The 16,658-nt window shown below is 36.3% G+C and overlaps 1 protein-coding gene across 2 annotated transcripts; it reads left to right on the forward strand.

The window, feature by feature from the left end:
- Positions 1-940: 940 nt before the first annotated feature.
- Positions 941-15,809, forward strand: LOC113112714 (amino-terminal enhancer of split-like). 2 transcript variants are annotated; one of them, XM_026278500.1, is made up of 7 exons: positions 941-1,556; positions 8,491-8,588; positions 10,672-10,735; positions 11,385-11,429; positions 11,785-11,847; positions 12,048-12,122; positions 12,593-15,809. In XM_026278500.1, the coding sequence occupies exons 1-7, from the start codon at positions 1,530-1,532 to the stop codon at positions 12,818-12,820; spliced, it is 600 nt and encodes a 199-aa protein (XP_026134285.1). In that variant the 5' UTR covers positions 941-1,529; the 3' UTR covers positions 12,821-15,809. The 2 variants fall into 2 exon arrangements, with proteins under 2 accessions (XP_026134285.1, XP_026134292.1); XM_026278507.1 differs by having other exon boundaries at positions 943-1,556; positions 12,596-15,809.
- Positions 15,810-16,658: the final 849 nt, after the last annotated feature.

Consider the following 16,658-nt stretch of genomic DNA (forward strand, 5'->3'; position numbering starts at 1 on the left):
AAATCCTATAGATTGCTGCTTTTCAGATGTCTCGAATTAAAGTAATTTAATTTTGTTTTATCTGAAATTATGATTTCAGCACATAAAGTCTCTCATGGCCTTTATTTTAAAATTGTTTGCCAAATAATGTGTTTTGTTTTTTGTCCAGTAAAGAGCTTGCATAAAATGTCTAAAATATCTAAAACTTATAAACAAATGGTGACGTAATATTATCCTGGAAGTCGTTATCAGCACACACCTGTAATAATCTCTGCTCTTAGAGGTAAAGTTGTTAATAAATCACATGTTCACTACAGTGGAAATACTCCCATGGGTGCAGTTGCCAGTGTTGCAGAGTGGAGTCGCTGTACATTGACCGGGAACAAAAGCAATTCCAACACCTTCCACCAACAAAACACACTTCCGGCCACTGTCATTTCATCCATTTGACGTCTTAAAATGGGCCTCCTGAGCGCCACCTTAAATCCTGCATGCGAATGTACCAAGGGACGAATCCTACTACGATAAAGGATTGTCTCATGAATATTAATGACGCAACGTGGCGTTCTCCCGGTGCGCCTTTCGGATTGGTTGTAACGCAAACGCTTCTAATTATTTCAACGCTACCAAAAAAAGTCTTCCAAGTACATATTCTTAAAATAAACAAAAAGCAATAATAGTATATCATTACACATATATTTACCTTAAAACACTAATTTATTTGTGTCTGTGTGTACTTGTATTTTTATGATTTCTATGACAATAAATATATATTTGTGTTGTCAAAGAAGTGCAAAATAACACAATAAAGCGAAATCTCATCCCTCGCAGGTAATTACATTAAATAAAAAAATCAATATTTAAGCAAGTAACTAAATATAGTAAAACGTAAACATACGCTCCGGAAGGTAAGCAGGCAACGCGCACACGGCGTAATTAATATTCATGAGTAAAGCCGTTCCTGTAGTAGATTCTGTAATTTAGCGTGTCGCATCAAGAGTCCTGAAGCGGCGGAAGAGGCATGATTTTCCAAGCGCAGTCTTCTCTTTAACCGCGCATAGACAGACACACGCACGACTAGCGAACACACGACCAGATTGTAACGTTTTTCCTCGTTTTCAAACGCATTTTGTTCATTTCCTGCTATATAAACTACTCTGTTAGCATTAGCCAGGTAGCTTGCATCTGGAAATCCGACAAGTATGATCAGCCTGGCGGTGGATTAATCGGCCTATTGTAACAGAAGATTCATTTTTCTCACGTGAAACCGCGATGTCACACAGTGTAGTAAAGATTGATTGTTGTTTGTGTTGTTCCAAAGGCGCTGTCTGAAGTTTATGTAACGTTACGTTAGGTTTGTAAAGCTTAACAAAACCCAGGAAAACTGGAGATCACAGCCAGGAAATATCTTCAGGAGAGCAGACTAAAGCCCTTTCTGCCTTCAGACTCGTCAGTTTAGAGCAAACAAAGAGGATATCCATCCAAAGCCGTTTCATTCCATCTGCAGAAAGAGAATAAAGCAAAAAAACCAAAAAAAAAAACAGGCTGATATGATGTTTCCACAAGCCAGGCACTCGGTAAGCTTCTCATTCTCCTTCATTCATGCCACACAGCCGGTGATGTGGACATTTAATCACTTAAACCTACACAAAATTACAATTTTTTTATTTCTATAATGTCTTTTTTTTATTTTATTTTTTTATACAAGCACCATGGGAATACAGTGTTTGTGAAAATGGAATAGTGTTAAAACCATGGCAATACCTTTGTTTTTAGATGCATCCGCTTACAAAAATGTACTCTGGCAGTAGCATTGTACAGTGATTGTATCAGATGTTACTTTGAAATGTATCTTTTTATATATGGAAGTCAAGTTTTTGTTTTATTCTTTGAAATATGTCGGCGTTGCATACAAATACCATGCTATTTGAATATGCTAATGATTCAGTATCGTGGTATTACAATTAGTACTTCAACAGTATGTTGTACCAGAAATGGTAATAACAATTTTATATATATTTGATAAACTCATGTGATGCACTAGATATTATAATAATGTTAAACTGTTTATATATATATATATATATATATATATATATATATATATATATATATATATATATATATATATATATATAATGTGTGTGTGTGTGTGTGTATATGTATATATGTGTGTGTTTATAAGCTTTGTTATTTACATTTTAACATTATTATAATCTCTGGTGCATCACGAGTATGTCATGAATCACCATTGTACACCATTGTGTGTGTTACACTTTATTTAAGGTCCAATTCTCACTATTAACTAACCATTAACTATGACCTCAATTAACTCCTAATTGGCTGCTTATTCATAGTTTATAAGGTAGTTCTTAAGTGTAGGGTATTGGGTAAGAGTATAGATGCCATGCATTACATGTACTTTATAAGCACTAATAAACAGCCAAAATGTTAATAATAGTCATGCTAATAGGCAAGTAGTTATTAGTGAGAATTGGACCCTATACTTAAGTGTTACCATATATATATATATATATATATATATATATATATATATATATATATATATATAAGTTTTTGGTAGAAGTGCCTAGAGTTACATAAATCATATTATTTGAATGCACTGTAAAAAGTAAAAATGAGCCTAAGAAAGCATCGATTTACCAATATTTATCAGTGTTTTATTACCACTGGAATATGTTAAGATTTTAGCATCTAAATCTGCTTCAGAGTTCACCTCAAGAGAAATATTAGAAGACTTTTAATCTCTAAATATTATTTAGTTGCAATCATTGCAATTGCCTCTTAATATGTTTGTTTCTTTGTTCTCTGGCTAATTTTCTTCCACATGTTTGGTCTTTATATCATGACTCTGATATCAGGTTTGCAGGGAGCATGTCTAAATGAAAGTGTTTCTGATTGTTTTTCTGGTTCAGGTTGGGTTGGAGGAGCTTGTTTGCACACCAGTTGCCTGGTTCCCTCCCTGTAGAGGCTTAATTGTGTCGTTTCCATGAATTGTTCCTGTGCACACAGTGGGCAGCTTGTGTTAATGAGTCCCCAGTCATTATTGTGTTTGCATTCAAGCCTAATTGCCTTTTTTTCTTTTTTCTTTTTTTATACATGTGCACACAGACGCATGTGAACACAAACACAGGGACGCTAAATGAAAACCTCACGAGTGGATGGATTTGGGGGTGTCTCTTATTGAGGCCCTTTTGTTAATTCAGAGTGGAGATTTAGGAGAACATGAATCTGAAATCTGAGTTTGAGAAACATCCTGAAACAAGTCCTGCATTTAATATTTCACTTTGTAGTTTGTAAATGATGGTGTTTCCTGTTGGTATTGATATAGCCTTATAGATTCATTAAGTGATAATTAAAAACCCATAACATGCTCAAACCATAAATAATAATCCATTCAATTAGTTAAAACATATATTTTTTATTTTTGTTCATCTTCATGTATGCACACTTTTAAATATAACATTAAATTTAAATAATTAAAACACGTATTTTTAATACATAATATATTCTTAAATGTATAATGTCAGTCTAAATGTCAACATCTGTAATGTCAGTTTATTTAGTTTGTAGAGAATTTTGGTTTAAACCTATTTGGATTGTTTTCCAAAGTACGGCAGTGACATTACTTGAAGACTTTTTGTTGTTGTTGACCAGGCTCTGGTGTCAAAAAAGAACAGATTAATACCTCAAGAGCAAAAAAAGACCATGTTAAAGTCGTTATTTTGACATGTCTTACTGCCGCTGATGAATTCTTAAGTACACTGAACAAACTTTGATCTTAAACCTCTGAGATTTCAGCAGAAGGGAATCAGCCGGATTTACTGCGGGATCCCAAATCTTGGATTAGGAGTTACAGCCGACTGCTCCGTTTAATCTTAGCCTCAAAGATTTACTGTGTTCTTTGGAATTCAGGATCAGTTTGTCTTCTCAAACCTCTGAAGTTACTTAAAAACAGACTTCTGGTCGATGGATTTAAGAACTTGTTGTGGGACAAATGCTTCACAGGACTAATATTTGGCTGAAAACAGTGGCGCTTGTGCTCACAGTCATTTGAGAATGATTTATTTTCAAAATAATTTCAAAATTCTGAATGAAGTGTTTTAGAAACCATTACTCTTAATCCAATTGCTGGTCCTTTTCGGCTTGTTTGTGGTCATCATTCAGGTCCAGTGGATTATGGGTAGGGATTACTGCCTCAGATGGGTTTGGTGACCGTAAGCAGCTCTTCGTCAGATTGTGTTGACCATCATCTTCCTCTCTCCATCTGAACTCTTCAACTCCGTGGAGATGATGGACGAAAACAGACTCCATTTCTCTGAATTCAGCAGCCGTCTTCTGCTGAGAAAACATTTTTGTTTTGGTCATTGTTTTGTGTTCCTTCCTTTTTTCCTTTTTCGTAAAGTCGTAAAAATTAATGTTCCAAGTAGAACCAGCGTTTGCTTCTGCTTGCTTGTGGTTATGAGCCAAAGCAAAGCACTTAGAGATTACTTCATCGAGGACCGTCTGAACTCCATGCACAAAGAAGCGTTTATTCTCTAGTGCTTTAGAAAATCATCAACGTACAGTACCAGTGCTTTAAAGAAGTCAGAAACCAAAACACTGATCTGAAGACTTTATAACCAATCGTCAAGAGCTTTAGAAGGATCCAAAGAACCATATAACGTCTCAACATCACATGGTTGTTTGAATATCTGTTATTAGTGTGATGATTCATCAGGAAGTTCTCAGAAAGACTGATTGTAGGTCAATCGTCGTCTTCTGGGAAATGAGTGATTCGTCTTCTTTCAGCTTGTTCTTGTGATGGTATAACTGAGCCACTAGACATGTGATTTCTGTTCTCCGCTCATGTTGTGATGTCACAGATCTGTATATTTCACTTCAGAATTCTGAAATCAGGAAGCCAGCTGTGTGTGTGTGTGTGTGTGTGTGTGTGTGTGTTTCAGTCCCATATCAGTCATATCTCTCTCTCATCACATGTCCTTGTGTCGTGGTGTTTGCTAAGGTTAGCAGCACTGTTATTATTGGTCATACTACACAAGTTAATGATTTGAACTAGGGCAGCAAGATTCACGTGAAGGCAGCATTAGTGAAAACAGACAGGGACAATGATAGCTTCAGCAACATTAGATTTCCAGAGAACCAAGAAACTCTTTTGGAAAACAAAATCTGATGCGTGATGCTCACTTTGTCTGGACGTCCGCACACAAAGCATCGGTATCGATCCCTCTTTCAGAAGCAACCTTTGCTCAACACCAGCACTGAGCTGACTCTTGTTTGAGAGGCTTTCTGGTGTAAAATGATCAGCACAAACACAGTACTCTTCCTTTTTTTGGTTCTGGGACATTTCCTTTGAAAATGAAATGTAATCACTGTGTCCTGCTGCTTCTCACTCAGGCCTGTGTCACGGTTTGTCTAGAGCTCTGGCTTCATGGTTAGTTTTCTATTTATCTATGATTTTGCATTATAAACTGTTATGACTTCTTGTAGAGATTTCTTTTGACTTGGACTAGCAAACAATTCCCTAAAAAATGCATAGCAACTTGCAACCACATTGTATCACATTGAATCCATTTTTAAATGTTTTTCCCTTGTGTTTCTTTTTAGCATGATACTCTCTGTCTCTCTCTCTCTCTCTCTCTCTCTCTCTCTCTCTCTCTCTCTGTCTCTCTCTCTCTCTCTCTCTCTCTCTCTCTCTCTCACACACACACACACACACACACACACAGAGCAGTCTGGGTTCATTATGTGTGTATTGTGTTGTGAGGGTGGACAGGGCTCTGGAAGACATTATTAAGGACAACTGAATTAACAAGACCCCCCTCTCACTACAACACCCCCAACAGAGAGAGAGGTTAATCCCTCCAGCACGCGCACACACACACACACACTTTCATATTCTCTGGAATAATCACACACACACATACTCTTGTGTGTTATCTGTGTGTACAGCTACCGCCAACACACCACACCTCGCCGCTGCTGCAGATGTGTAAGTGAACCGCTGAAAGATCAGTCACACTGTGAAACCACACACACATTTATTTATATATATATATATGTATGTATGAATATCTGTATGCTTTCACACATGAGCTTGAGTGTAATTGTGAGGCGTTTTTTGTCTGTGGTGTTCAGCTCCCCCCTGAAACATCTCACTTCCTTTGCTACTATAACACACACGCACATACACACACACACACTAGCAGCAATTTCGGAGACGAAAAAAGCAGATAAGAGCCTGAGGGCTGTAAGTGTGTGTGTGTGTGTGTCTGTGTGTGTGAAGCAGATGTCTGGGTCACTCAGCCCAAAGTCCCTCATTAGCATCACAAAGGGTGTAACAGCAGAGCCTTTAGCCCTGCCAGCCGCCAGAGGAGAGAAAGATTTGATTTACTACTCTCTTTTTTTTTTTTTTTTTTTTTTTTATTATTCTAGATGCTTTTTGTTTCCATTTATTATTTTTTCAGTTCCAGTCTATAGAAGCTTCAATTTATTAATATTTGTATTTTTTATATGGAAACTTATTTATTTTCTGTTGTATGATAGAGGCTTTTTTATTAAATTTTCATGAATTTATATTTAATTAAGATTTTATTTTTATATTCCAATTCCATTATTTTTTTTTTGTATTATTTTTTTTTGTTCTAGAGTCTTTTCATTTTTATTTGTTTAATTTTTAAAGCTTTTTATTTTTTATATTTTTATTTAATTTAATTTTTATAATAAAAAATAAAATATGATGGAGTATATTTAAGAATATATGATGTTTGCTTGTGTTAAACTCACAGTGCTATTTTACATTTTTAACACTAAGAGTGCATTTCAGGATCGTGTTTTTTTTAGTCTGCAAGAAGTTGCAGATCTTGTAGTGTGTGCACTATTTGCAGACGCTACAGCAGTTTTTGTGCAAGCAAAAGAAAGCAAGGCATTGTGAAGCTCAAGCAGAAAAAAAAAAATCTTATTTGTCTTTTGCAATTGTTCTGTGCAAATGAGTGTAAAAACTATTTATTGCAAAACAACAAAACCGAACACGGAGTCTTTGAGTCTGTGACCTTCTGTCCTGTAGCGTGTGCTTGGCTAAAGGTGTTCTGACTAAGGTTTAGTGTCGTAATGTCATGCTAATAAAGCATAATAACACTGAGAAGGACGCTGGAGGAGGAGGAACAGCCCCATGTGTTCAGCGCTCACAGGTCTTGCTGCTGTTTCTCCTTCTCTAATTGATTTCTAATAGCAGGGATAGACTAGAGGGATTTACTGAAACACACACACACACACACACATCTCTCCTGCCCCTGGAGACACTATCATCTACTGGAAGAGAGACATGACGGGATGGAATGTGAGGGAGGAGTTGAGAAAAGTGCTTCAGTTAAAACCTTAAACCTTTTCAGTGTCTTTTCATGAAGTGGATAGTTCTGCTTATAAAGAGAATGAAGAGAGAAAAAAACATGCATTTTAACTGAATTCTGCATTAAGGTGCAAGTCTACAGGTCAATAATATCACCCAAAGCTAGGTGAATTAACCTTTATTTTTTTTTATTTTCTCTGGATAGAAGTCACAAAGAACAGTTTGGAATAGGATAGAAGTATGAACAGAAGTATTTACATTTTCATTTAGACACTTTTATCAGAGGCATTTTTTCCATATGCTTTTTTTTTTTTTTTTTTTTTTTTTTATAAATGTAATTCATAAATATTTGTATATAAAATTCTTTAGTTCTTAATACACACAGTTGGCATCATTCAAGAAAACAGAAAATAATTGAATCTGCATTGTAAAAATGTTAATTCACAAGACATGCACATTGACAAATGATTCTGCAGAGATGGGGGGGAGTGAAGCAAGCATTCCCTGCTGAGATGTTTTTATTCAGTCTGTGTGTTTCTCCTCTGGGGGCCAATTGTGTTTAAACACACACACACACACACACACACATCCAGCAGTATCTATGTATATCTGCTTTCAGATGGCTGTGTGACCATAAAGCACACTGAACACAGATGCGTATCCCGTTTCTCTCTTTGTAATGTGTGATGGTTTGTGTTGTTCCTGTCTGTCTGGTCTTAAAGTTCACAAGCCAGTGACCTCTGGAAAAGCAGGTCGGAGGTGAAAAGCCAATGGCCCTTCTTTTCTATTTGCACGAAGCTTTAATTTCAGCCTGACCTGACCAGCTGACCTCAAACATGCGATGCAATCACTGGCCCTGTAATGCCTGTTTGCATTAATGAAATGTTGTTGTTATAACTCTGAGCAAAAGGATTTTCATCATAGCTGGGGTTTGCTTTTTTTTGTGCTCATAGTTCAAACATTTTGTGCATTTTATTTTAGCATCAGTTTAAGTTAAATTTAGCTTGTTAACCACAGAGGAAGAGTCTTACCATTTGAAAATCTTTTCTGGTTCATTGTGTTGATCAACCCCTAGGTTATTCATCAGGATATTTAGTGTTTGTGTTGAATCCAATCTCTCATCTGTTGTCTTTGTTTTTCAGGCTTCGTCTCAATCGACACAGTCGCTCAAATTCACCACGTCAGACTCTTGTGATCGCATCAAAGATGAATTTCAGTTCCTGCAGGCCCAGTATCACAGGTAAACCAAACACATGTACAATACTGCTCAAAAGTCCCAAAAGTATGTTTTTTTTTTTTTTTTTTAATCAGTGAAAGTTTATTCAGCAAGGATGCATTAAATAGATCAAAAGTGACCTTAAAGACATTTAAAATGTTTCAGAAGTTTCTATTTCAAATAAATGCTCATTTGAACTTGTAATTCATCAAAGAATCCTAAAAAAATGTATCACCAATTAAAAAAGAAAGTTGGAAAAAAAAGTAATGTGACACTGAAGACTGAAGTAATGAAAAATTCAACTTTGCATCACAGGAATACAATCCATTCTAAAATATATTAAAATAGAAAATAGTTTTTTTTAAATGTAGTTATATTTTTTAAAAATTATCACATATATGCAGACTTGGTGAGCAGAAGAGACTTTTTACATAAAAAAAAACATTAACCATGAGCATAGTTAATCCATTCATACACACAAAATAAGTTGAACCGTTATTTAACGCACATTCAACACAACCCTAAGAAGCACACTTTCACTCTACACCCTAAAAACACCCTGTCCGTGTGAATTCCTCTCTGGGACGTCAAATAGTGTGAACACAGCCCCACCCGGAAAAGCTTCCTGTCATCATCTGTCAGCAGCAGAGATAAGAGCGATCACATCAGAACAACCACGGACGGAGGAAGGAAGAGGGAAATGGAGAAGGATAAACAGTCAAACGTGTTGATGTTTTTAAGATCGTTCAGAACACACTGTAGTGCTTTTGGTGTTTGATTTACTTAGACTTTGCTGAATATTCATTCCCAGCATCGATAGGCTGTAACTCTGCTCAGCTGTTTAATACCAAATCACGGCCGCTTCGTCTGACAGCTCCATGTCACACAAGTAATGCTAATTAATGAGGAACTATTCTGCGGAGCTGCTTCTGATTGCATAATATTGTTCTTATTATTGCTTAAGTGATTAAAGACCTCATAAAATGGCCTGACGGTTGCAGTTTTCTCTCTTGTTGATTGCGTCAGGATGGGCTGATTCTAAAACGAGTCATTTGTTTTAAGTAGTCAGTCGGCTTTAGTTTACATCTCAGTCATAAAGCATGATTTACTACTGCTAGTCAGTGGCAGGTGGTGTTGGGGGAGGGACGTTCACATTCTACAGTGCATTTGTACATTTTTATGTCCAAAATTAGACCATAAACCAGTTTCCAAGCATAGAATGAATTGTAATATTTAAATGCATAAACAGCATAGTTTATTTTGTCAACTTTTAGGAGTACATTAGCATATAGATGACATCAAAGCTAATTGATGTGCACTAATGTCAGATTATAATTTCATAGTGCTTAATCAAAGATATATAGTACTGTATTCTTTTTTAAAGAAAATTTTATATTCAGCAAGGATGCATTCAGTTGATTGAAAAATAAAATTTTCAAAGCAGTAGTAAATCTGCACATTAGAATGATTTCTGAAGATCATGTGACACTGAAGACTGAAGTAATGATGCTGAAAACTCAGATGCGCATCACAGAAATAAATTATATTTTGCAATATATTGAAAAAGAAAAGTTATTTTAAACTGTAATATTTAATATTATTTTACAGTGTTTTGGATCAAATAAATGCAGCCTTGGTGAGCACAAGAGACTTAAGAAAAAAGTCTTGCCAGCCCCAAAATTTTAAATGGTAATGTACATGTAACACAAAGTATTTAATAAAGAAAGTTGAATATGAAGGAGAAAATCATACATTCTTTTGTTATTGCATTCTTCTAAAGACATGACCAGCCAATCACAAGCTTTCATCAGTCAGTCCAGACAGGAAACTGGTTGTCATGGTGATAGAATGGTGCAGAATTCTTCTTGTTTTTTTTTTTTTTATCGCTTTGAGAGAGAGAGAGAAATTGAGGTGAAGTGCAGCTGACAGCCTCAATGAAGTGTGTGTGTGTGTGTTTTATGGTGAAATGTAAATCTTGATGCTGTCATATACAGGCGGTGTCATTCAAACCCTGGAAACTTCTCCACGTTTCCATTACTCAAAGAAGCATCATGTAACTTAATTTGCAAGATGAGTAATGCATCTCATCTGGTCTTGTATTTTTCAGTCTGAAGCTGGAATGTGATAAACTGGCGAGTGAGAAATCTGAAATGCAGCGTCATTACATAATGGTGAGTAATGCATGCATGTTTTATCAGTTATACACAGATCATATGGAAGCTGTTCCCACCACGGTATAAAAAATAATAATTGCAACTTTTTTTATTGCACAATTCGTGCTTGGAAGGATATAAACTATTGATGCTGAGAAGAAATGTCTGAATTGTGAATTGAGTTTTGTTTTGGCTTTAGTTCTTCTATAAGTTATTTTTCATGTGATTTGAATATTTTTTTCTTTTTTGATTTTGCCTGTAACCCTGTGGGCATTTGCAGTAATTCATACACAAGCGTCTCATCGATCAGTTGTATGATGAGTTGTAAGTGTGCACAAGTGTATTGACGTCTTGCTGACGGATCGATGTGAATGCGTGTCTGGAACAGCTGTGTCTTTAGCCCAGAGCAAAGCTCCTTACCATGAGCCCAAATCACAGTCGGGTCAGGGTCGGCTCGCTCGGAAGTGTCAAGAAAACTGATGTTTGTAGCAAATGTCCCAAAATGTGAATGATTAAATGTGCAGCTATCATGTTATCTGTTGCTGAAAATGTTAAAATAGTGAGGTATTACTACCGTTTTAAAAGAACTGTTCTCTATTTGAATATATTTAGAAGTGTGATTTCTCTTGCCTCTATTGTCTTCTCTTTCCTGTTCCTCTGACTGCAGTATTATGAGATGTCATACGGACTCAACATTGAAATGCACAAGCAGGTGAGAATCTGAATGTTGTACCATTGCATATTTTCTGCATTAAATGTGGTGGAAAGTTATTAAGTATTATTCTATGTGTCAAAATATTTAAGAATTAAATATGGCAGGAGGATATGTCGATCTTTAGATTGATAGTTGTGTAAAATCAGCAGTTTTCTTTAAACCATAAGTCTATTTATATGGTTTATACACATGCAGCTTCCTAGATTCAGTAGCATCTTTTCTAAAACACGGTTGGTCAGCATGCATTATCATGACTGTGTGTTTCTGTGCAACATCAGCAGCCTGTAACGCATCCCCAGCTACCTTATTAATGGATGTAAACCCATGAGATGTGCTTGTGTTCTGTCCACAGGCCGAGATTGTGAAGAGATTGAACGGAATCTGTGCTCAGGTGTTGCCTTACCTGTCTCAAGAGGTCAGACTGTGATTTATATATGACATATTCTCTATAATGACCCTCAGCTTCATTAGTGACATAAATGTGCTGCTGCTTTGTGTCATTGGTTGCTTTTATGGACCAAAGAGGCCTTAGTTGGGTTTTGTTCATTGTTCCTTTACCTGAAGAGATTTAATGCATGCTGAGATAAGTGTGTGTGTGTGTGTGTGTGTGAGTAGCACCAGCAGCAGGTCCTGGGAGCGATTGAGCGAGCCAAACAGGTCACCCCTCCTGAGATGAACTCAATTATTCGGGTACGGACATCACAATGGTCAATTTTGTGTTATTGTGTAGGGCCTAAAAAAATATTAAAATTTCCATTTTATATTATTTGAGCAATGATGACACAAGCATATCTTTCAATCATAGATCTATGTTTGCATGACTCATGTACAGTTTCAAAGAAACCAAGCCTAACACTAAACCTGTTTTTGCTACTAAATAAATCTAGATTTCCTTATATTCGCAAAGCAAAATAATAGCGAAAACGGTGATAAAATAAACTGCAACATAAAAAGTACATTAAAATTGTTATGTTCCTGTCAGTAAGTCTTGTAAATTCAAAGTAATCAGAGTATATTTATTCTGCAAAATAGTATCACTATAATTAAATGTACAGTAATGTGGCTTTGTCATCAAGTCGTTTGTGGCTAAGTCAAGTTCATATGAAAGTTGTACGTGATCTCTCCCTAACCTCCATGGATGTTTGTCTGTGTAAACGCAGCAGCAGCTTCAGGTTCACCAGCTCTCTCAGCTTCAGGGTTTAGCGTTACCCATGACCCATCTGCCCCTGGGCCTGACTCAGCACTCCCTGCCCGCCGTCACCTCCAACTCCGGCCTCCTGTCTCTGTCCAGCATCCTCGCATCCCACGCGCACCTGGCCAAGGAGGAAAAGAGCTTCCGCGACGCGGCTGACGGCCACCGTGACGAGGACGCCGACAAATCCGACTAGCCTCCACAGAGACAGTTTGATTCTGTCATGACGGGGTGCAGAAAGAGAGGAGGAGGGATCGTCTCAGAGGATTGGGTCTGATTCACTCTCTCTCTATCTCTCTCTCTCTGTTCACACTGCAAATCTTTATTCTGTAATTTTGTTTGACTTAATTTTTGTTTTTTAATTAGTGATGTTTGCTAAGGCTCTAGAACTATTGCTCGTACTTGGGGTTAGTGATTTGAACAGACCCCTAACCCGGAGTATTAAACTTCAGCATGTAACATACCTCAAATTGTGTGTCTTGTTGAGGAGAGCTGTATTATTACTGTAAGTTTGACTTCTGGTTTTTCTTGGCAGTCAATAAAATGGATGAAAAAATGCCATAGATATTGACCGAGAGACCCAAATCGTATCCAGAGACCTGAATATAATAGTCTTCATGATGCATCATCCAATGCTCTAGTAACTGTATAGCGGCCCTGGCCACTTTTCTAAACACACTCCAAACAACTTGGCAAGAGCACAGCAGCGCCCTAGCAACTAATCAAATGCCCAAGTCTTTGCATAGTGCATTAACAAGCAACCACAGAGTGAGACCCTAGCAACCACATAGCAACACCCTAGCAACTACAAAACTGCCCTGGCAACTACTCCAAACACACATGTGCAAACAAACACAACGAGCGATGCCTTGGCAATTAACCAGATTGGCCTGGTAGCACTCTAGCAACAGTAGCATTAATATTGTTATTAATGTTTAGAGCATTTTTAATATAAATAAGCACCAGTTCAGCTGCGATACCAAACAGGACCAGAGGAAGATCTCTAAACCTGCTTCCTTAACCTGACTGTACATGCTACTATACGGATCCATTGAGAATAACCAAAACAACAAAACACCGTTTTTATTATAAAACACTCAAAACATTCGAAACATCTAAAACACACATCCACCTTGGCAACTATCCAGAAAGGCCTAGCAACCACCTCGTAACATCCTAGCAACTGCATATCCACCCTGGCAACCACCTCAAACACAGCAGTGCACAAAACAACCAATTAGAACAACTTCCAAATAACGACGGCAGCAACCAATCCAAATGCCCTAGCGTTTGCATAGCAATGCATCATTCATAACTCTTAAACAACCACCCAGAATGTTCTGTTAGTGGCATAGCAACATGCTAAAACAATAGAACACCCTAGCAACCATACCAATGCCTTGGCAACCATCTGAAACCAAGCATCTGTGTAGGAAAGTGACAGGCCCCAGAACACCCAGAGATATTCCCAGTTCAGACCCACATCCTGGAATCTTTTCTGTGTCATCCTGGCTTGCAGTGAATGTGGTTTCATGTTTGTCCAGCAGGTGGCAGCCACTGAGTGTGTGTGTGCTGAAGGATTGGTGCAGATGTATTGGGTTATTTGAAATGGCATACTATCATACTACTACTACAGCAGTGGTTTTCAGTAGTTTTTAGCTTTTTGGTTGATATTGACTAAAATGATGTTATTAGTAGCTATAAATATGAAAATAATTAAACTAAAATGCAAACAAAAAAAATCAAGATTTAAGACTGAAATGTATTTCTTATATAATATAATAATAAGAATACAGTAATGAAATTACTTTTACTTTTGAAATATTTTTTTTTATCTCAATAACTATTGTTTAAATGAAGTTATTGAAATCTCTAAGATAAAATACTTCACAATAAGGTCTCGTTTGTTAACATTAGTTAATGCATTAAGTATATGAACAATGGATTTTTAACACTCTTATTAACCTTCGATAATGTTCATGTTAGTTTAAGTTATCAGATAGAACTTTTGATTTGAATAATTCATCCCTAAACATCGAAATTGACATTTAAGATTAATAAATGCTGTAGAAGTATTGTTCATTTCAACTAATATAGTTAACAAGTGAAACCTTATTGTAAAGCATTACCAGTATATCAGTGCTCACAATTTTTCTTAATAAAAAAGTAGCTGTCATAATTTAAGGCAGTTTAATAAATCTAACCGTGATTTGCAGAATAACCTTTTTTTTTTTTTTTTTTTTTTTTTTTTACATGGACACTACTTGCTGAATGAAACCTGCAAAATGACGAGCTCATCCCAATGCGGCACACAGTACTTAGTATGCTAGTATTCCAGGCTGTTTTAAAGACAAGACTACCTAAGGTTGTACATAGGCACTGGTGCATTGTGGGTATTTTATGATTGTGCATTCCTGGACATTTATTTCTCGTATGTGTCTAGGGAGTATTAGTTTGTCCCATGATGCTTTTGTATTTTCTGTTTTTCAGTACACCAGTGCTGATTGATGTATGCTAAGAAACGCTCACCGTTGAGCCCTTGGTTTCTTACGTTAATCTCTAAATTAAGTTTTCTGACTTTTATTCTTTAGATGTTTTTGCTTGATTTCAAAAACTGTCTGCCAATTTATATACATCATGTATAAATATATCAATATACATTTAATTTTGTAAACAATTTTGTATGTATAAAGCTATGTTTATGGTGTATGTGGCCCAGGCTATACAGAAATCTCTGATCATTTAGTCGTCAAATCGAACATTTCCGCTCTGCTTTGTTCAGTTGTGCGTAGCACTGGCTGGTCTCGACTAGTTCTAGTTGCTAAAGGGTAAATGATTTGTTCAGAGGTTCTGACTTGGTCTCAATCTCATGAACATCAGCTGAAAAAGCGTTCTGTAAATCCACTGACACGAGCGATTCCTGAAGCCTCCGTCTTCGGACAGTTCTCATCTGATATTTGCCACATTTTGAAGCTTTGTAGTAGTTTTTTTTTTTTTTTTTTTTAAATGTGCGTGTGTTGTATGTAACATGATGTTCTTGATGGAAATGTATGTTGTTTGTGCTATTATAACTTCATTTAAAGATGATTGTTGGAAGAAAAAAGGTTAAAACATTTACTATGAGAGATTGAGCAGTAAGGAAGTATTTATGGTGCCTTACAAATAAAAGCTTCATTGGACCTTTATCAGTGCTGCTGTTTGTTTTTCATTTCATTGAGAGAACAAAGAATTCGTTCTCTCCACTGTAGCGGTCTATTATCATTGAGTACCATCTGGCGTCAGCAATTATTTTATTTATTTTTTTAAAGAAATTAATACTTTTATTCAACAAGAATGCATTAAAATGATCAAAAGTGACTAAAGACATGTATTATGTTACAAAAGATTGTTTTTCGAAGAAATGCAAAAAAAAAGCAAAACTGTTTTCAACTCTAATAACAATCGGAAATGTTTCTTGAGCAGCAAATCATTCGAATGATTTCTGAAGATCATGTGACACTTAAGACTGGAGGAATGATGCTGAAAATTCAGCTGTACATCACAGAAATAAAATACATTAACATATTCAAATGGAAAACAGTTATTTTAAAATGTAATATTTCACAATTTACCTTTATTTTGAACCAAACTAATGTAGCCTTGGTGAGCAGAAGAGCTTAAAAACATTTTTAAAAATGTACCAACCCCAAACTTTTGAACAGCAGTTTACACTCATGTTTAATTCATCTTTTTCTTAAGCAACTTCTACAAGCTTGAAGATCTGCTAACTGATATTTTAAGGTTAAAACTTGACTACTATGAACTATTGCTTTTTCAGGAGACAGTTTCTGTTCTGTACACCAGGTGCTGCTCTTGTTATACAGTTATACACCTAGTCTTAGCTGCCTGTGTACAACCGACCGCAACAAGTCCGGTGAGTCACCCCGTCTGATGGATCCATGTTCGGGGATTGAACCGGGAATGCACTTGAATGGCTCTGGCTTTAGTGCTGTACAAAAACAAAAACAATATCTATTTTTCCAAACTGTGAATCA

The sequence above is a fragment of the Carassius auratus genome, chromosome 2 (assembly GCF_003368295.1).
Source record: "Carassius auratus strain Wakin chromosome 2, ASM336829v1, whole genome shotgun sequence".
NCBI classification, from domain to species: Eukaryota; Metazoa; Chordata; class Actinopteri; order Cypriniformes; family Cyprinidae; genus Carassius; species Carassius auratus.

Coding starts and splice junctions, on each gene's coding strand:
- LOC113112714 (XM_026278500.1), top strand. CDS start 1,530: ATGATGTTTCCACAAGCCAGGCACTCG. Junction 11,430..11,784: donor ACATTGAAATGCACAAGCAG/GTGAGAATCTGA, acceptor TTCTGTCCACAG/GCCGAGATTGTGAAGAGATT. Junction 12,123..12,592: donor AGATGAACTCAATTATTCGG/GTACGGACATCA, acceptor GTGTAAACGCAG/CAGCAGCTTCAGGTTCACCA.